The sequence below is a fragment of the Lichenostomus cassidix genome, chromosome 11 (genome assembly GCF_008360975.1).
Source record: "Lichenostomus cassidix isolate B80296 chromosome 11, HeHo_3.0, whole genome shotgun sequence".
NCBI classification, from domain to species: domain Eukaryota; kingdom Metazoa; phylum Chordata; class Aves; order Passeriformes; family Meliphagidae; genus Lichenostomus; species Lichenostomus cassidix.
This window is the reverse complement of record NC_139492.1, coordinates 5,853,715-5,875,288: the sequence shown is the minus strand read 5'-3', so window position 1 is coordinate 5,875,288 and position 21,574 is coordinate 5,853,715. Positions and strand designations below refer to the sequence as shown.

Genomic DNA, 21,574 nt, shown 5'->3' with positions numbered 1-21,574 from the left:
AACGTGTTCCTTTTTATACACATTTTATTGTGTGGGCAATGTTTAGGGTGGCAGCACTCTGTTTTACTTAGGAAAATGCACTGCCTAAAATATTTTGGCGCACTAAAGAGCTGACTTTGACTATTAGCTTCAAACCTAAACATACAGCCTCAAAACCTGAGAATTCTGCAGGTATTCCTAAGGTTGAGCTGAGCTACACAAAGGAAAAGGAGTGAGTGTGATAAGAAAATAGTCAAAATTTGTGTCGGTGATGGTGCTGGAGGAGGGAAATCCCATTTAAAGTAATCTTTATTTAAAAGAAAAAGCTTTTTTTTTTTCTTAAATAGTTTCATTTATTGAGAAAGCATTTGGTGAAAATATAAAGTACTTTTTCTGCTGTCAATTTAAAATCTTATAGTATGTCCAGGATAGGCCTTTATTTTCACAGATGTGTCCTTAGCAGTACATCTTGGCTTTATTAGGTGTTTAAACAATCTCATGATGAGAAGTGGTTATTTTAAAGTATTTTACAAAATGCGAACACTGGTCCGAGTTCACAAAATAAAGAAAAATGTTATTTTATTTGAAATATGTTACGTCTTTCAGGAGCACGACTTTGTTTTGTTAATATTATTCCAGAAATAATTCTAATTTTTTTTTGAGGGGGAACAACTGGTGGGAAAGGGCAGATTGGATGGAAGCTGATCTAGCGGGTTGCCTCCCTGCCTGTGTCAGGGGGACTAGAATTTAATGGTCTTTAAGGTCCCTTCCAACCCAAGCCATTAGATCATTCTATGAAAGACATGAGAGGAAGAAGTATCAGAGTGGCTGCTGTGGGTTGTGGATCTTCCACCTGTGAAAGGATTAAGTGGAGGTGTATCAGGACCTCCCAGCTGATGCATCTCCACTTGAATTTTCACCTCAGTACTGTGCTAGTGTGTGGATAAAAACTGAAGTGGTATGAAAGGTTGTTTAATATAACTTAAGCTTTAGTAGCACCTTAATATTTCTCTATATCTAAATGAAGCAGCCTTTTGCAAAAAATTTAATAGTAGTGATTTTGGACTTAGCTGGAGGTCTTTTGGTTCTTCTCCTGTGGGAAATGAACTAGTGTCATTATCAAGGAAATTAGTCCTGGAGAGTGTAAATTTATCATTTTGTTTCATTTTGATTTTTGAAAAGCCTGAACTGTTCACTCTAACCATTTGATACTCCATTCATTTTATCATTTTCCTCCCTGCAATATTTAAAACGAAAATAATTCTCACCTCCTGCACTAGAAGGAGACTCTCTTAGGTGCCTGAGATCCAAACCAAAGTATCTGATCTCATTTCAAATGGTCAATTTATTTCCTCCTTTCCTGACACAGGTGAAATTGTGTTTTTATTTCCAGCTATGATAGATTTGTTCGCTTGGTAAATATTATATGGTACAGGAGTCTTTATTTTTTCATATAATCTTTGTTTACAAAGTCAATACAATCACTTGGAAAATATGTAGCAAACACTGCAGTATATTAGAATCTTGTGTATTGTGTTTGCTGTAGGTACAAATTCAATACAGCAACTCTCCAACAATTGACATGTCAAGTAATATATCAACCGTTGGTATATTACTTTTTGCTCATCCTATTACTACTTATCAAAACCAGCTCACCACCCACACTCCCCTGCTCATTAAGGACTGGTGCTCCAGCAGGCTGAGCAGAATCCTGCCCTGCTGATGGGAAATGCTGTTTCTCAGGAGCCTTGGCAGAGATGTCATGTCTGGAGCAGAACTGGGGATTTCTCCCGATTTATCAGTGCAGAAATCACGCAGAGGCAATGCTGAATTTTTAATGAGGAAAATTGTTCTCTTAATTCACTCGGAGGAAAATTAATTTAAATGAGCAGTAAACAGTTCCCACACAAAAATAGTTTCCTACATACAAAAGTGTAAATGTAAGTGAAAGGGGACGTTGGCATATTTTGGATTAACTTTGCTGTTAGTTCTGCTGCTGTACTTTCTCTGCATGTGTGTTTTTAGCCTTTTCTCGTAATTGTGAATTATCTGGCGTGCTGTGCAAATAGAAGAAATATGGATTGTAAATGTGAGTAATATCAAGTGACCTTCATTCTGCTCCTGACCCAGGCTTTGACCTGAGTGACTTAGCCTCTCATTTTTACCTACCTGTGACTGGAAAGCATCTCAGCTACACTTTTATAGTTTAGATAACATTTTAGATTCATAGCTGAAAGCTCTCATATGCTTAATATTACTATTAAATATGAAATATTAACAGATGATCTTTTTTGGTCACCTTTTCTACCTGCTTGTGCTAAATGTTTGTCCACTGTATTAATCATTCAGGGAATGTTAGTACTTTTATTTCAAGGCACAAAGTTTTTTCAGGGGAACCAGGTTTTTTTTTATTTTTTACATACACCATGATAAAACCAGTTTTGTTATTGTGTGTTTCGTTTTGCGTTTGTTTTGTTGGTTAGTTTGGTTTTTTTTTTTGGTTTTTTTTTTTTGGACAGCTGACAGGACTGTTCATGCCTTCTTGCATTCAAAGAACTACAAAGCATGAGTGCCAAGAGGTGACATTTGTTCGTGAACTTGGATTCAGGCTGTATTTCATCTTGTCCAGTGTTACTTACAGCACTTTGAGAATTCACTGTACTGTGAGAAATAAGGGTGATATCAATATGATGTATATTTATTAGAGGTAAAATAGCCTTATTTTTTGGTCGTTATCCTCCTTTCTTCACAACTGATTGGGGAAAGTGGGCTGGCATTTCTTCTAGAAAAGCTGGAACATTTCCTTCTTACCAGACTCAATTATTGCCCATAGAGGGATGGAAATGGACATTTTGAGGACTAGGTTTTCCTGCCATCAGACACAACTGAACAGTATTTGGTTGACAGCACAGTTTCTAGAAGCTGCTGATTCCTATTATTGGTGACTTTATATTTTGATCCAGGTTGAAACACTTCCACCACCACCCAAGACCATGATTTTGCAGTATTTATTTGTTTAGAAGTTACTTAGGATAACCATTTTGTTCCAAGCCAGACAAGAGTATTTGCGTCAAAACTTTAGCAGGGAACATGGTGGTATCTATTAAATCTAAGGATACTTAGGTCATTTTCAGGCTGTCACAGCTTTTCCACGGATCTGTCAATTGCCTCTCAGTTTTTCATTCTAATTCCTCCCTCCTCTTTCAAATCCTATGAGAAAAATAGGAACAAAAATACCTAAAGACAGTGTGGGATGGATGGCTGAATGAACAGATAACTATTTACTGTTGTATTGCTGTGATTAACTGATACATGAACATGAAACAGCAATAATTCGGAAAGTCCTCTTCTCTCCAGCTCTGTGTTGGATACTGAGAAATAACAAGGATCAAATATGCTTATAAAAGATTTTTTTTTCAGTCATGTGCTGTTATCCCCAATAAATCTTTGCATTCATCCTTGTAATCACACTTGTGATATTTTCCTACAGAACAGCAATAATTAAGCTGCACTTTGAATACAATCTCATTATTCAGTATACAAAGTCATCACTATCTTTGAGCCCCTCCCTGCCTTCAAGAGCTATTACATGACCTCCAGATCTCTCTTAGACTCCATGTATTACCATTAGAAGACATCCACACTGGGAAATCACTCTGTTCCTGTTTTTGATTAATATTTTATCAGCCACGAGAGGAAATGGTATTCTTTAGCAACACTAATAAGTAATTGAGCAGATGAGATGTCCCTGCTACTTTGAAAAAGCTGTATGTAGAGGCTGTAAAAGAACAGCTTTAGATATGACATAAGATACTAAATGGAAAAAAAAACGCAGAAGGTGCTGTCTACAGTGAACAGTCAGCTAGAATATCAGCAGAAAATGAATAGTTACAATGTCATTGTTAGCAATAGGTTGTCAGGAACATGGTAAAAGGGTCTCTTATTCAAATTGGTGTTCAGGATATATTTTCACAGAGGTGATTGATCCATTGGCTTTAGATAAATTTTAAAGAGAGTCAATGCAAACCACATACAATGGACAGTGGGAACTGATAGTTGTTAAATAGAGAAGTTGTTCAAAGGCTTGTTCACCTGCTGGTTGGAAACATTGAGCAATACACTATCAGCAAATATTTTGGGCTGGCATTTTAAATGCTTATTAACTACTCTAGGATTATGGATATGAATAGAAGGAAATTGTTGCTGGTGAGAGCAGTTGTCTTCTCAGTGAGTAACATGTGACAGATCTCTTGGCGTATCTGTCTCTTTTGCTGGCTCTGATGGAAAAACCTTAATTTAAAGTTTTTTTTTTTCTTTTCATTTTACTATATTTTCCTGGTTTCCTGGGTCAATTTTTCATGAATGGGAAAGCTAAAATTGGAAAGCCCTGTTGCATTATTGGCTCACAGAAATGCTATTGATTGATATACTTACAAAGAAACACCTGTGATGAATCATTTTATACCAAGGTGAGTGAAGACACAAGAAAAAGACGTCTTAGATGTCTTAAGATTCACTGTTTCTCCCCCAAACAGGAATATAAGCTTTTTATACTCTTATTGGAAAGGATATTGTAGCAAATGCTGGCAGTACAGTCATGATGGTGCTGTGCTGATTTAAGAGCTCTGTCATCCAGTAATTATTTTGTTCTGAAACCCTGTAGGAAATTTCCAGGTCTGTGATGTTACTGTCTTTATATACTATTGGGGCAGTCCTTTGGGTGTTTATAACCAGGTATTACTTTTGAAGCTTAAATTATAAACTGGTGAGACTTTGTGTTGTCCCCAAAACAGTAGAAGTGAGGAATATGATACTCAGCAGTAAATCCATTAGTTCTTGTGGCTTCAGGAACACTTCTCCCTAAACCATGCAAGAGAAGTTACTTGTTTTGAGTTTTTAAAATCTGCAGCCCTTAAGCAAGATTGCAAACAAGAAATACGAAGTAATGGGCTAGGTATCTTTTTATAATAGTTAAATAATGTACATAACGTATGAAGAGTTATTAAAAAAACCTGGGAATTACTATTACTTTATTCCCCAAAGTGAGAGAGATGTGTGTGTATGGGGACTACTCTGTATCTTAATGCTAGGATTAATGCTAAAATGGACGTTATGAATTAATCATGGGATTTAATTTACCAGAATTATTTTTTTGGCATTGAGCCCCTGTAATTAGCATTTTAAACACGAGTGTTTTTGGTGATCTTTGACAGTCAAAGCAAAACCTTCTGCCATTAATTTCTTCAGAATTGTTTAACAGGCAAGAGCTAATTTTGCAACTAGATTTGAAAATGAAATGGGTTTGTTTAATGTGATGGGTGATAATGGCCTCCTTGAGTGAAAGTTGGTTTCACTTCTGTAAACTCATTGGGTTTAGCATTCACTGAAAGCTTTGGAGAACTTGGGCAGAAGGAGGAAAGGGCTTGTTTTTCATCGTCTTCCATGTGTTCTGTTGGGATGTTTTGTGTCATATTGGGTTAATCACCATGTGACTGAAGTGTCTGGAAGTTGAGAGGTTGTGTTCTAGACTAACATGTAAGCTCAGATATCAATCCCTCTCCTGAGGGCAGGTTTGGAGCAGGGAATGAGGATACCAACAAACAGAGTATTTTTTTGACTTATTAGTCAAGTTGATCTCCTTATTGTCTTTAATTAAAATAAAAATTACAGATGAATGTGTATCTAATTTTTTCCCCCTAAATATTTAGCCAAAGATGGAAATCATTCAGTTATGCCATATCCATCACTACTGCCCAGTTGAGATGCACTCAGCAGTTTCTTTTTGTCCTTTGGAATTCACCAGCTGTGTGCTGTTGGCTACCAAGAGCTAGAAACTGTTATTCTAGTGGCCATGAACAGCAAGTAGATAATATATTTTCCCTTCCTCTAACAGTTAATAGAAAATGAGAGGCTGACAGGGTTATCCAAGTGAGAAATCCTGGTTTTCCGTTCATTTCCCTTGGGTAAATCATACTTTGTATTATACAGGTGCACCTGGGTGGCCAACAGTGTAGGTCACAGTCTTCACTTTGTTACTCTGGATTTGTCTAACAGGAAAAACAACTTGGGGGCACTCTTGGCATGGTGGAGAGTATTAGCCTCTGCAGGGTCGGGGTGTTAGCACAGTCTCAAGAGCAGGAGTTTGCAATTCTAACCAGAATATAATCTTTCATTTTTTTCCCACTGAGACACTGAGCTGTGTGTCCTTTACAAACCTGGAGATCTCTGTGTGGTTGTGAGAGAGAGCAGGGATGGAAACAGGGCTGGGAATGCTTGAATGGCACAAACAGAGTCCTCAAGTGCTCAGCAGTCCTCTTAGGCTTTGCTCTGTTGCTGCTTCTCTTCTCTAAGCTAAGCTGTGTTTATTTTCAGCTGCTTGGAGGGTACCAGCAGTGCAAAATGAGATGCTCTTTCTCTCTCTTCCAGACTTCCCTCCCTCTTAAGCTAATTTTCCTTTTATTGTAGTAATTAGAAAAGGGCTTTGATCACGAATTTAGTCTTGCTCAGAGTTCAGAAACAAAGTTGTGCTTGGATCTTGGGGATTTGTGTGCATCCCTCAGATAGAAATGGTAAACAGTGCTCCTTTACCCCTCTCTCACAAGCATGTGAGAGCTCTGACTTGCAAGCCCTTACCCTGAGACTGCAGTAATTTCATTAGCCCAAAGTGTAATTACATTATGAGAAGAAACAGCAGTCTCAGATTTCATGACCTCCTCTGTTTTCTCCCCAGTGCGCCATAATCTAGGTAAGTCTAAAGTTAGGTTTGAGTTTATTTATATATTTGAAAATAATGTGATCTCTCACAGCTGTGAATTAGGTATGATGAAGAAAATTAATCAAGATAACTCATGAGTTTGATGCTTGTGCTGCTTTCAAATAACATCCTTTATTTTTTTAATTTTTTTTTTTTTTTTCACTTTACTACGCCCTACCTTTTTTTGTCTGTCACAATTACTGGAAGGCGAATTAACAAGAACAATAGGTGGGAAAAGAATTATGCTTCTCATTGTTATGAGAGAGAATTGATTAGTTGTAGTTAATTGGTGTGGTTTTTGAGTTGTAACTACACTACCCTGTGGTGCTACACACCAGACTATCCAATGACTGTCAGGGCTCCATGGGATATTGATGGAGTGCATTGCAGACACTCTCCTCCCCTCCTGTAACAGCTTTTAAATCTTCTATTCCTGTAGAATGTTACAACGGAATGCAGTATTTACTTTTTCAAATAACAGTTTTAAAATTCTTTAAATTTGATGTTGTAAATAACATCAAATGGATAATATTTTAAATAAAATTTTCCTAGCTTCTATTAGATGTTTATAATCTTAGAGTTTACAAGAGCATCCAAGAGGTGTCCTGGAGCTGTTTGTGTGTGTTAGCTTGGACATCAATCTGGCAGAATTACTATTTCCTTCACACAAGAGTTTTTCATACCAAATTTGGCTTAGATTTTGGAAAGAGCAGGTCATCCATAATTGATACGAGAGTCTGTGGGAATTATGCTTAATTGTGAAATGTTCAGTAACTGCTCTTGAAAGCTGCAAAGCACATTTTGGGTTGCTGTGGGCCAAATTTTAATGACTCTCCTGCCCCAGTGCTGCTGTCTAAAACTGAGATTCTGTTGGAGATACATCAATTTTTTTTGTCAATGTGTTTGCCTGTGTGTGTATTTATATATATCAGTGTAAGAGGATCATATATTGCTTAGTTGAAGAATATGTGTAGGCAAATAAAAGATGTAAAATACTCCAATTGATTCATCCTAATGATCTAATGATAAAAAAAGTCCTATTTTCATTCTAGAGAATTAGAAATCAGAGACAAGATAGATCCAGGGCTTCCAGTTCCTGTTAATTATTAATGAACAGTACTGTGTAAATACTAAAGCAGAAAAAAGTTTTAATGTCTTTTGTCCCCCTGCTGCAACTGAATTGCCTGACAGCCCAGCTGGGCTGGGGCAGTGCTTGCTTTGGACACCTCCCATGAAGGTCTGAAATCTATTGCTTGTTGCTAAAGAGATTTTATCCAGATGTGGTGCTCAGTGCTGAATGAGGTCTGACGGTTTATAACCTGGATTTTTGCTTCCTGCATTGGTTATTATTAATTTGTTTTGAAGAGCAGAGTTACCTGTTCTACATTCTAGCCAAGAGTGTATTTTGGTTTTTTTAGTGTACCCAGCCATTTTTTCCCCTGAATTTTTGGCAGGAGTAGATAATCTTGATTTCAAAAGCCGGAGTTGATTATGTTATTGAAGCCTTTTAAACATCTATTTACTTCTGCTCTTTATAGACTACTGCATTTGAGAAAACAGCTGCCTTGAGCTTGAGAAAGTGAGTTCTGGGCTGCAGTCTGACAGGCAGAAGCACTGAGTTCAGGACATGCTTTGTGTTTGCTTGATGAAGAACATGACTGTTCTTGATAGACTGTAATTTTAATGGATTGAAAATACAGATATTTTATGTCTATTTACATTTCAAATCTGAATTAACAAAGCACAAGTTCTCATACACCTGCCTAGAGCTCCCAGGATTCACTAAGCTGTTAAAAATATTTTTGTTTCATCTCCAAAGCAGTGCATTGACATGCAAGTGTGAGCTGCAGTGTGTGTGCACCAATGCTGTGACTGCACCATTGTAATGAAGATGAAATGACTGTAATGATGACCTTTCTGTGCCTTTGTCTCTACCATGCCCTTCTCTTTAACTGAACACCTTTCAAATGAACATGTTCTGAACTCTTGAACTGTTCATTCTGTTCACTGAGCTTATTGCTCAATCTGCAGTTTATCATTATGTGTCTCCAAAGACTTTGTGTTTCCTTATATTTGACATCTAGATGGAATTTTTCATAACCCTTTACTAGTCATAAATTGGATTGTTAGGGGATTAAGTTAATCTTGTTTCTTTATAGTAGCCTCAGATTTTTAAAGCTCTAATTTAGAGAGGTTTCTTTATTTGTTACTCTCCAATCTGCAAGAATGGAAAAAACCTTAATGCCATAAGATTCTGTATTGCTGGAATTATTTATTTCTGCTCATTTTGAAGTGAATCGTACCTAAGAGGTACACTTGAAAAGTTGTTTTGTCATGTTTTTCCCATATTGCTATTTCTTCCTTTCTATCTAAATAGCAGCTTCTGAAAATGACCCAAAGCAGTGCATCATCAGATAAGCATTGTCTCAGTGAATAGAATGCAGAAGAATGTGTATTTTTCTTGTTCCATTGGGAAGGGAAATAGGAAAAAATGACTTACCACTTGCAGAAAATTGTTACAGTATGTTAGTCATACCTTAGCTTTTCATTTCTTTATTAGATAGTACTTCTAACAATTTATGTACTTTTTATTAACCAATTAACAGCTCATATTAAAAATGAAATTAGGGCAACAAAAGCCCACATATTTTTAAGAGTGCTTTGTATCTTTCTGTTGTCTAGTGGTGATGTTGCAGGTAATATTTTTTAAATTTATTTACTTTGAAGAAGCTTTTTTCCCAGGAAAATTAAATATTCTGTAATATAAACTGTGTGATAAAATCAATCAATCGAAAATAATTTCTGATATCCTAAGAATTCTCAAGGTCTCTGTATTAAGATAGTGGTGCCCAAATCCTCAAAATAGGAAGATGGTGCATATCACAAATTGAGTTGTTAAAGTCAGGTTATAATATGCAGAAAACAGAATACTTGAGGCATATGTTAAGACTAAAACTTAAATATTGCTTAAATATAAAGGCTTGTATTTAAACAACACACATTTATTTCTTCAACAAATAAACCTTTTTAGCCTTCTCTCTCCAAAAGGCTCAGAAATGTCAGACTGGTCATAGAAAATGAAAAATCTTGAGTTGTTCCTTGACCTCTTTTATGATCCCTCCATCCCTAAACTCCATCAATGACTTGAACTCTGACACTGAGAATGGCAAGATGTAATTCTTCATCTCAATGTCATAAACCCCCACATTCTGCTCTGGGCATTTCAGATTTTTATTTGTTCATTCAAATGTAGTTCGTCTTGGCTAGTATCACACAAAGGGTGAGGCTCTCTGAAGCTCTTAGGTTTATCTAATCCCACCTTTAGTTTTCTCTCTGGGAAAAATGTAATGCTATTTGGCCATTATTCTGCTTACTTTCTTCTGGTTTATTCTAATTTATTGATTGTTTCAGTGCTGCCCAAACCACCCCAAAACCTTTAAAATACATATTTTAAAGCTTCAGATAACGAAGGTTATCATTATAATTTTCATAACCTATTTATGCATCTGTATCTGTGCATAGTTAATAGAAACAATGGCAAGGGATAGGATTGCATTAGGGAATGAGCTGTGAAAGGAGGACCTGAGGGAGAGAAAAACTCAATTCTCACCAAGTGAGGATAGGAAAATGTCTCATTTCAGCCTTTGTTTTAGGCCAGTAGAGGAAGGGTGTGAGCAGAAGACTCTGGCACTTTGTACTTTGTCTCCTGCCTGTTTGATGCTCTGTTAAGGTAGAGAAAGATATTACCTGCTGATATGTTAGATACTTCATTTTTAAATGATCATAAATTTTTGCCGGCGCTTAATAAGAATAGGTTTACAGTGCAGAGGAAAAGTGAATATACTGGACCAGGAGAATGCTTAGGGAAGGGGAGATATTATTTACAAATAAAGTCTGAAAACAGTAGGATTGCTTATCTGTGAAGCAGCTGAGAGCTGGGGGCATTAGACTGATTTTCAAAACAGTGTTGGAAAGACTGTAATTGGAAATGTTTCATCTATTTTTCTATCCCTAACAGAAATTGGGAAATGCAGATTTAAAACTGTGAAAAGGAAAAAAAAAAAGATTTTTTTGCTTATGGAACTTCTGGCCATACAGAAGGCCAAGCATTCAGTAAATAAATAAATATTGATAACAAAAATACACCAAATAATGCCAAAATATTTATTAAAACATTTTTTGAAAAGTAGTCCTTTAACTGAGTACTGCTTCCAGAACTAGCAATTTTCAGAGAAAATACTGTTTATTTCATAATAGAACCTGGTTAAACCCTTAGGAGTCCTGTCCATCTCTGGCTTTCCCTGTTTACACCAGAGGAAAATAATATGTTTATTTTGGAAACATAAACTTGTTGATTGTCTTACTGCACTTTTCCATCAACCCAGCTGCTGATAGCATTTTATGACTGTATTTCTCAAAATTCAGGTGTAGAAGACACTTGTGTTTCAGTTCCAAATACTGCAGAGACTTCTCATATTACTAATACGAAACTAACTGGCGTTCACTCTTTCCAAAGCAGTTTGACTGCTGTGACAATAATTTGCAGTACTGAGCACTGTGGAAACTTTCATCAAACCCAAGAAGTTAGTTTTGATTTGTTACAGCACGCAGTGGGTGTTCGTAGCATATGTTTTTATTTAATCCTTCAAAGGGTTTTCAGGAAATAGCAGCTAGCATGTGATGAAATAATATCAAGAGACATTACCAACATTTTAACATTATACGGATCATTATGCTTCCTACATTTCGGAATTATGCTCCATTATATTTGTGGTTTCACTTTGTTCTTCCAAGCCACATTCTGCTTGGCCTCATGGAACAGCACAAGGCTGGGATGGAGCACAGTGCAGCTAATAAGAGTCCTGTCTTAACTTGCAAATGATTAAGCAACTCCCTCAAAAGATATGTTGGGTTTAGAGCAAAGGCAGAGTTAGGAGAAGCTGGAAAGAACTTGGAGGAAATGTCTCTCCTTTAGTCAGGAATGCATCAGTTCTGCCATGCACGTTCTGCTGGTAGCAGAGAGCTGCCCAGGGCTGCTCCTTGGTATTTTGTGGTTCCATTTGCTCGTTAAAGTGTGATATGTCTTGTTAATGTCTTGTAAAAAAGGAAGGAAATTCAGCACCTAAAGAGAGGTAATTACTGATGTGGGAATTACATAGAACTTCTCTTCAGATTCCCTCATAGAAGGTTCAGTGTTAGAGTAGGGAAAAGGCTATGAGTAAACAGCATAAATATGAATTTTTTCCTGTATTCTACTGCAACACCCCTTGGCACTGCCACCCCACAGCCTCTGGTGTGCCCATGATGGGAGCTGTGGTGATGACCAATTCCATGTATTTTTTAGAAATTGAACCAAGGCACCTTGGTTAAAGACTTCATCTTCCTCTCTGGCTCTTTAGTCTCCCAAAGACAATTCAGCACATCTAAGAGTCACATGCTTTATTTAAGGATGTGAAACAACGTAGCCTGAATGTGGCTCACTTCCTGGACTATACAGTACCAGAGGTTTGGATTGGGGGATGTGATTTCTTGGCTTCTTCCCTGACCACTTGGCATTGCTTCATTTTCTTCATTGCTGGGGACAGCTGGCAACACACTTGGTTTCTTGGTTTCAATGGAAAAAAAAAATCAATACAGACATGGAGTTCTTTCCTCCAAAACAAGAATCTAATGTAGCTGGTTTGGTTTCGATTTTTGTTTTTTAATCAAATATCTCATATATTCCTGCCATGGCTTGGGTAAATGTTCATCTACATATCTACGATATCCATATTCAGAAATAGAAATACTCAGACTTTTATCCAACAGCTCAGTGAACAAAGGCAAACTTTCCTTGGAGCAATACATGGACAATTAGTAACCCAGAAAATGCCCCTCTGGATGACTGTACTGAGAGACTGAGTGTCTGTGGTTGTTACAGGAAGGGGAAGCTCCTAGAGCTCAGGTGGCACTAGACTGAAAATTACTTCAAGGTAATCTGTGAAATAAATTATATTTTAGTGTTTAGTGTCTTACATACACTGAGATGCTTAAAGTGTGCTTTGGATCATATAATCTCTATTACTTTTACCCAGTGTATGACATTGATTTGCTAACAAGATGGGCAACAGGGTAGAAGCATGGGCTGCTTCTTTCCAAGATTTTGTTTTGTTTTTAGAAAGAAAAGTGTTTTTTTTTTAAAGGTGAACTGGCAGCTGCGGTATTTGAAGCTTCCTTGTACTTAAAAACAAACAAAACAGAGAAAAGAGTCTGAGAAAGAGATGTAGAGGGGAAAAAAATGCAGTGTGGATAGGAGTAGCTGCCTGAAATTCTATGATCTGAGCTAAGCAGCAGGTCAGATTAGATATTCACAAATAGCCCATTTTGGCCTCGCCAGCTATGAATTTTTGAGGCACAGTGCAGGCTCCCCAGCACTGCAATTTCATTCTGAGCTGAAGGGGTGAAAGTGCAAAGCCTCCATGCCCATTCCCTGCCTCCCCAACAGCCTGAGCCTGCCTGGTTTTGGTGATGTGAACACTGCCTGGTCAGGGCTGAGCTGAGCCCCTAACTCATGGCACAGCAGCAAAATTACAGCTTCTGGTCACTTCTGAATTCCACTCAGTGAATTCAAGGCAAGAACAGGGAGGGAAAGTCTCTGTCCCAGCTCTGTTCCATGAGCTGTTTCCTTGATGATCGTGAATAATATATTTAAGCAGACTTGCAGCATTTTGCTTCTTGCAGTGGCTCATAATGTTTCCAGTTACTGAAAAACTCCTACAGGAGAATTCTTCTCACCTCTGTTTCTTTCTGTTTTCCTGGCCATGCCAAAAATCAGACATCAGCTTAGTCCTGTGCCATTACTTGTTTCAAGGGAAAGATCCTCAGTTTCACTTCTGCATTTCCTGCCAGCTGTTCTGTTGCACTTTTCCTGGTTGCTGATATTTAGCTTGTGCTTAAACACTTTGGGCAGAAGGACTTCCTCAGAGGGAAGGGTTTTGCTCTTTTAAACATCTCACTCCTGCGTGTGAAATTGTATGTAGCAGCAAGATCATATCTTGACAGTCTAAAATATAAACTGGCTGGAAGCTGTAGGAATGATGTCTTTAATGCCATCCAGAGATGCTGCTCCAGGAGAGAAATCACTCACTCGAATGGTAACAGTTTTGTGTCACTTTGTGACATAGAATTGGAAAAAAATAAGCAGAGGTTGGGGCTTGGGACCCCATTAACAGTTTCTGATGTGTTTAAGCAGAGCTGAGGCTGCTGTCTTGACCTTAGCACTGAGAATAGCAAATAAAAGTGGAGATTAAAGCCATTGTGCAGGAGAAAGCAGGGCTGTGACTGGTTGGTTCTGGGACTGTAGTTCCTTCTCCAAGTTTAAAACAAAACCCGTTTGGTTTGTCTTTCATGGGACAGGTGAGGTTAGGGTTTCTCTGATCTGGCAGCTTGGTCTCTTACGTATTTTTTTCAACCAAATTATTTTGTGTAATAACTATAATGTTAATGGAACTATATGTTATGGTTGAGTTAAGATTTGTCAGTTTGAAAATAAACGTCTTGGCTTCATTTCGACATTTGCCTCTCAGCATCAGTCCGTTAACCTGTCACACACTATAATTTCATTAAAACCATCATTTAATTGTAAGTTAATGTACAGCTATCTTTTATAGAAGGGCTTTACAATGCTGCCTGAATAATTTCAATACAAATTTTCGACTGATACGTTTGAAATAAAATGAAACACCAAATGCCCTCCAAACCCCTGTTTATGAATGCAGTACTGAGAAATAAGATACAGCAGCCACATTTCTGTGCCAGTGTAACAAGGAGACACTTTTTCAAATGATAATAAAGGACAGAATAACGATTTGAGTGTATATCTTTGTGTCTTGTATACCTGCAGCATTGAGATGTGCTTCAGAGAAGTTTCCATTATTTAAAGAAGGACAATGCACACAGTGTAAGCTCTATATAACAGAAGAAAGAATTAAAATCTACATGCTAATAGCTTTAGTGCCAGTCACAAATAGACTTGTACTTCACATATGAGATACATAAATCTTATTTCAAAATAAATTCTGGGTAATATTCAACCCGATTGAATCTTTGGAAGCTGTGTTAATGTATTTGTTCAACTTGCACTCAAAAGCTTTTAAACAGAATATCACTTTTTTATATTATTCATGATAATGTAATTCCTGCCTTTAATCTCCTCAGGGTTTCACATCAAGTCATGATATGCAGTTCAGGGAAATTTTGGATCATCTATTAATCATAGTATCTGTACTTTTGTCTGCCTACTTTTGTCCATCTCTTAAATCAGTCACTTGGCAGCAGCAGAGATCTGGGGATAGTCCAAAATGTTTGACTGAAGAGATCTTATTATTAAACCGATTTCTTGCTACAGAATGTATGGACTTGTGTAATGTGGGGCATACTGAAAGGAAAGTGATAGAAATATTAGCATAATCATTAAATAGGATCCTCTTAGTGTTTCCACTGGAATCATAGGCATGGCTAAGTATATTAAATGATGACATATGTTTAGTAGAATAATTAGCTAAAAACACCTGGGCTAATACAAAAAAACATGAGACAAAACGATGTAGTCAAGTATTCCCCTGTGATTAAAATTTTTCTACTGACCTGCATCCACCAAGAGACTGAGTTAAGATTTTATAAGCAATCTAAATTTGGTATTTTCTAAAATTTAAGGGGCTTGTTTTATTTCTTTATTATTTTAATATCCAATGGATGGTAGGAAGATGGAGGGAAGGATTGAAAACCTTAGAGTTATTAGCTGTGGTTGGATTCTTTTCTTTGAAGTACTGACATTGTCCTTTGAACTGAACTAATCACTTCTAACTGTACTAAGAGGTTGCCTTTTTTCCTCAACAAGCCAACAAAGAGCCATTAGTGATTGATCTTTAAAATATTTGTGCAATGTGTGGAAACTGAATTGTGTATTCTTTTCAGTTTTTTTAATTGAGTGCTGTTCCCTCTCCTGTTTTACTCCTTTTCCCCAAAAGGCTGATTTATTTTTCCTAGACTCACTCTGACCTTTCCTCCTTTTGTCCTGTCTTCTCTCAGCTCCTTTCTGTCTTTCCCATTGTCTTACCAATTGAGAGGTAAGTTGACCTCTCAATTTCAGTCTAAATATTTTGTTTCACTCTTCTTTCCCATAAAACTTTTTTTCTGACTTCTTTACTACTTTTTTTTTCCTGATCACAGCTCTAATTTCCTGCATTTAGTATTAGGGTAGTGGGAGTAAGCTCCTGGCTTTCCCACCCTGGCTATTCAGTCACTTCAGTAAACTGTGTCTTAAAAGCAGCTACATGGTCTGTGCCTGCAATGCTGGGCTGGAATTGGTGACTTATGAGGTCCTTCTCTGCCTTAGGGATTTGGAGGTTTCCCAGAAAACACTTGAAAGAATTTTTTGGAACTTCTGAAAATGATGTATTTTTCCCTCGTTGGCTTGTTGGAAATGATGAAAGCCCATTTTTAAACTTTCCCACGTAAGCTGTGCCCCACACGGACATCTGTAACAGGAAACCTCCGTGAGGATAATTAGAGTTTGCTAAAATCATGAGCAGCTCTAGTGTGGCCTTGACATGGGAAGTGCCAGACACCCTGAACTGGAGCCTGTGTCACCAGCATCACCATAAGTAACAACTTCTTAATTTAAGAGACGAATAAAAATTATCCTATTGAGTCTTCAGTCCTGGAAATCCATTTATGACTGCTCTGGGTGACTGACTGTGAAAACACTTGTGTGTATGGCACGGTATTTTTCTGAGGGAATGGTTGAAGCTAAAAATATATTTTTCAAAGCTGAAGAGAAATAATCAGGTTTAATTTCTGTGTTCAGGCTTGTAACTGAAACAATATGTAGAGTTTTAGCAGTCAGCTTTGTGACCAAATCAAGTGCCTAATGTTTGGGCTCAGTATAAGCTGTTGGGAAGAAAAAATTATTTCAAGTATAAGCATCTATTATAGTCCATGATCTTTATGCACTGAAACAGACCTAATAGCTGAATTGCTGTGTGCTCTCTGATATTAAAAGAAAAATGTGCTTTTAACCAGGGTTTTAGTGAAAGCAGATGAGGCTATGGAGGCACAATGGGAATGATTATGAAAGACACTGAGACACCTATTTATTGTGGTAACAAAGCTGTGTGTAAATTTTGCTTTTCATTAAAGCAGAATTAGTTTAACCCCAGTTGTACAAAGATTACTGTTTTCTACTATTTAGACAAACAACTTCCTATTGTAAATTGTGTTGTGATTTATATGAATAAACCCAGTCAGAGAGGTTTCTGTGCAGAAAATATATCTTCCACTCAATCATAATAAGAACTTTCAAAGTGGTTGTGAATACATTTCTATAATTATACTTAGATTTTGATGATGTCTATTACTGCAGAAATTTTCCTATCAAATATGCATGTGAAGTCTACATTTATTTTGAATTAGTGACTACTGCTCTTAAATAAATTGGGTAATTGTGTGTGAATAAATCACTTTTATTTACATATGAGGCCACATATACATCTTTGCCTTGTGCTTGGGTTTCTATGAGATGAATTTAAACAGTAAAAAATCCAATAAAAGAAAAGACAGACCTGATCTTCTCACTCTTGTCTAATGACAGGACAAGAGAAAATGGATGAAAAACAAAACACAGAATTTCATTTCAACGTTAGAAACAACTTTTTACTCTGAGGGTGGTAAAACACTGGAATTAGGTTGTCTGGGCAGGCTGTAGATTCTCTGTCCTTGTTTCAGAAGCAAACTGGACATAGTCCTGAGCAACCTGCTCCCCATAGTTATTGCAGTTTAGTACAGTCATCAGCAAGCTTGGCCAAGCTGTGCAAACTTTCTAAAAGAATTCACATTTGTGTTGGGGGCAGCTGTCAGTGAATCAGCAGTGAGACACATCTGGGAGAGCAGGATAAAAGAAACTGAACTTCACTACAGAGAAGGGCAGATTTCAGCAAGCAAAGATTTGTTTTCATGATTAAATATGTATGGTGTTAATCTGAGCCTTAAAACGAACGTTTCACATGTTTCAGTTTAGTCACAATGAATTGCAGTATCTGCTGTGAAAACTGTTGCTATTGGATTTAAAATACCCATCTATTTTAGATCTCTGGGGTTAGCTAAAGGCTACATTTACAGATATTCTCTGTGACCTTGGTCAAGGCAGTTTTCCCATGATAAAGTTATGGTGGTATTTACTGAAATTCTCTGAGTGGTGTTAAGAATAATTCAAAGCTGCTTAATGAGCCTCAGGTTCTACATTTATCTTCAGTGTTACAGAAGGTTCATGAATAGCCCAACAAGTCCCTGCATGTAGGCAAGAGAACTTTGTATGTGGAAAACTAGATAAATGTCATCTGTTTCTTCCCTAGGATGCTTCTTTTCATTTGAGATCTTATGGAACTTTCTGAGTTGGTTCTTTTTGAAAGGCTGAACTTAAACTATATCAGGACTGGCCAGATAACTAAACCTCCACCCTCCATACTTCTGCTTTTCACATTTAAAGAAGGGTGATTGTCTTTGTTATATTTCCTAAATCTGGAAAAGCGTGTTTGTTTGAGCTGCTTGATTTTTAGTTAGGTACATTGCAAGAACATGTTGATTTGTCCTTTATTTTCTTGACACATTCACTATGGGATGCTGAATTTTAGAAAGTGATTTTTGATGGCATCACCAAATGTTGTTGTGCTGCTGCATGTGATTTCTTGGGCTGGCATTGAGCCAGTTGTTTTGCTAAGTTGTAAATATTATTTTCAAAACAGCAAGATTTCTTTGTGGCATTTCAGAGTAATGGTGTAACTTAACATATTTGTGTTTATAATTTGACAAGCCTGGAAACATTAAACATTAGAGTTATTAAATAAGAGAGGAGACATTTGGAGATGTTTTCATAATGTTTTCTGACAGCATTATAATGAAGCCAAATCTAGAAGTATCTTAGTATCATAGATTTTTTATTGCAATGAAGAGCCAAGAGAAAGAAATATGACATTGTTATTATTGACTACAATGCATAATAAAGAAATAAATTATTCTAAACTTTTCTGCTTTCTAAATCAAGCATATGTTATGATGACACGTTACTGAAACATGGAAAAAGGTGGTGATGGAAATAATGCCAATAATCCTATTTTTCATTCCATTATATGAGATAGCATTTAATTTTATTTAACTTTTCATGTTATTTACAGCAGGATATTTGTTATCTTGAGACAGATTTTTTTTTAAATGAAGTACAGAGAACTAGGATGGCAAGAAAAAACCCAAACAAAAAAAATGTTCAGAATCACAACTCCATGAGCCAGAGGTCCAGCCAAACCATGGCTATTAATCATCACCGTCCATTATTTACAGAGGATTCATTCATTGTTCCATAAAGGTATCTAGAGGGTCAATTAGAGACAACATACAGGATTTTTCAAAGACACAAGAGGGTCAATTAGGCCCTTCTTGTAATTTTCTGCTTTAACAGCAAATGCCAGCCTATCCTGCAACAGATACAGTGGAGGTTAGAATTAAATAGTGAGGATTTTTTTTTTAAGCTGTTACTTTGCAGCTGGTTTGAATTGGAGTCTTGTCAGTCCTTGATCAAAACAAAAGAAAAAAATTATCACTGCGTTGATGAGAAGCACAGATTTGGTTTTGAGTCAGAGCACTGCAAGTGCCCAGGAAATATCTGCGATAAAACAGTTTGTACTTAGCGCAGAAATAAATAATTTCTCTGAAGGCACAACCAGATACAAATAATATTGCTAAATACTACTGTTTAAAATTTAAAAGCATTTGATGCAGAATACTGTTTGTAATCATTTTGGCATCAACTGCTCGCTTAAAGCTCCAAATCAATAACAGATATGAGATCTTAATATAAACAACTGCAGTGGCATTCAGTGAGACATAGGCAGTTATTTCAGAATAGAATTGAAATAAAACTAATATATGTGTATATATATATACACGTTTTTAAATGTACAGGCATATGTATATGTACACACACCTCAAAACTCTTCCAAACTTGTAGGACATTTTGGTAAAATCACTTCCCTAACTTGCCTTTTAGCTGAGCACAGAATAGCATTTCAACACATTTAAGGCTCCTATGAACATGTGTACCATATGTCCAGTAGCTGTATTGAAGTTATTTTTCTTTCAGTTTCTCTTTTCATCAGAAATGGTTATTAGCTGGCATTCTCTTCTGTATAGGTCTAAAAATCTTGGGCTATTTTGTTCCTCTAAACTTTCCCTCAATTACATTGCCACTGATTTTAATGCTACCTAAGTCTGTTTTAACAGAAACTCTGCGACTCTGGCGTGTTAGTCTTGTAAGGATTTTTATCTTTACAAATGGGGTTTTTGGAATGCCTGAGTATTTGATGGGCTCCTGTGAGAGTAAATCTCTGAGTGTGCTGCATCAGTTTGATCCTCCTCGTCCTCTGAAACCCCCTATTCTCTGTAGGGTTTCAGCAGAGAGTTCTAACTAATGACTCAGGGCCGAATTCTGCCCTTCCATGCAGGCGTGTAATTCCCACTGACTCCAGAGGGACTTCCATGAGCATATCAGAGAACACAATTTCCTTCTTGGTGTGTGAAATTATAGCACAAATGGACAAAAGAATTCCATGCACATTCATCTTAGTGACCCCAAGCATGCAGGAACGTGATACCAATCCACCTGCCTTTCCCTTCGCTGAGTTTCTGCTGGTTCTTGTAGATCACCCTAATTATTCAGCTGTCACTTGGGTCTACATTTTTTTATTTTGTTCTCTCTTCAGAAGTTTGCTATTACGGTGCTTCAGTGAAATTAGTGATATTGAAACAAACGTTTCTTTAAGTAGTATTAGTAACAGACACTTGTAAAACATGGGGTTTTTTTTCCTTTCCCGGGGAAATGATGGTACATGAGCAGTCTTGTTCATATTCCACAGGGAATTAGTTTGCAAGGAGAGAAGACAAAGATAGATGCGTGAGTGCATGTGTGTGAAGTGGTTTAATACATACAGATACTCAGAGGGAAGAGAGGTGGGCTTGCATCACGCTTTTGCTCTGCCAAGATGTGATGTGAGGAGGCATTTTGCCTACCTGTGAACAGAACAGCTATCTCCTCCTTGGATCAGTCTGTCCCTTGTTCTGCTCTCAGATTTTACTTTCAGATTCTTCATGCAAGAGATCAGTTAATTCATTTTAACGTTTTGTTTCCTGCTTTTAATGTTTTAAAACCTTTTCCAGTTTTTATATCGTATCCTTCCACGATAAAGGTTGTGATTATTTTGCTATTCTGTTTTCAGGAACAGAGTTAGTCTTGTTCTGTGGATGTGGAAATATGGGAGGTAACTCTGTGAGCTTTGATGGACTTTTACACACGTGGGTTACTGAAATTCAGTGCCAAATCTTAGATGGGCATAAAATTTGCTGTCATCCAGTGTTTGTACTCAGGACCTACATGTAAGAAACATCTTCCACTTCTTGCATTTTCATTGTGGGAATTTGTGTCATGTCTGAAAACTCTGGACAGGAGGTTTTGTGTTTCTTGAACTGACTGCTTGTTAGGCTTTTGCATATTTGTTTTGGATTTGTGATGTATCTGGCTGCTTACTCCTTCTGTCTCAATCTTTGGCAGGTAGATTTATCTTCTAGAGCAGTGTTATGGAAGACTTAACATTCCCAAAACATGTGTTTAGGGACTTTGTTTGCTTCCTGACAACTCTAGCCAATGGACCTTGGTATTTTTTTGTGCTTTGATTAATAGAATTTTCACCAAAATCAAATTGGTTTAGATGTTTCTGAGCAATCTCAGATATCTCCAGTGTTACACAGAATTGAGAC

At 37.0% G+C, this 21,574-nt stretch overlaps 1 protein-coding gene across 4 annotated transcripts in view; it reads left to right on the top strand.

Moving 5' to 3' along the window:
• WWOX (WW domain containing oxidoreductase) overlaps positions 1-21,574 on the top strand; it is a 463,245-nt gene that overhangs the window by 142,385 nt on the left and 299,286 nt on the right. The window contains exon 9 of one of the 4 annotated variants that reach the window (XM_085071484.1): positions 15,803-15,840. The exons of the other annotated variants lie outside the window; for them this stretch is intronic. Within the exon in view, the coding sequence (XP_084927610.1) occupies positions 15,803-15,840 (38 nt within the window). The remainder of the gene's footprint in view (positions 1-15,802; positions 15,841-21,574) is intronic. 4 annotated transcript variants of the gene reach the window in all.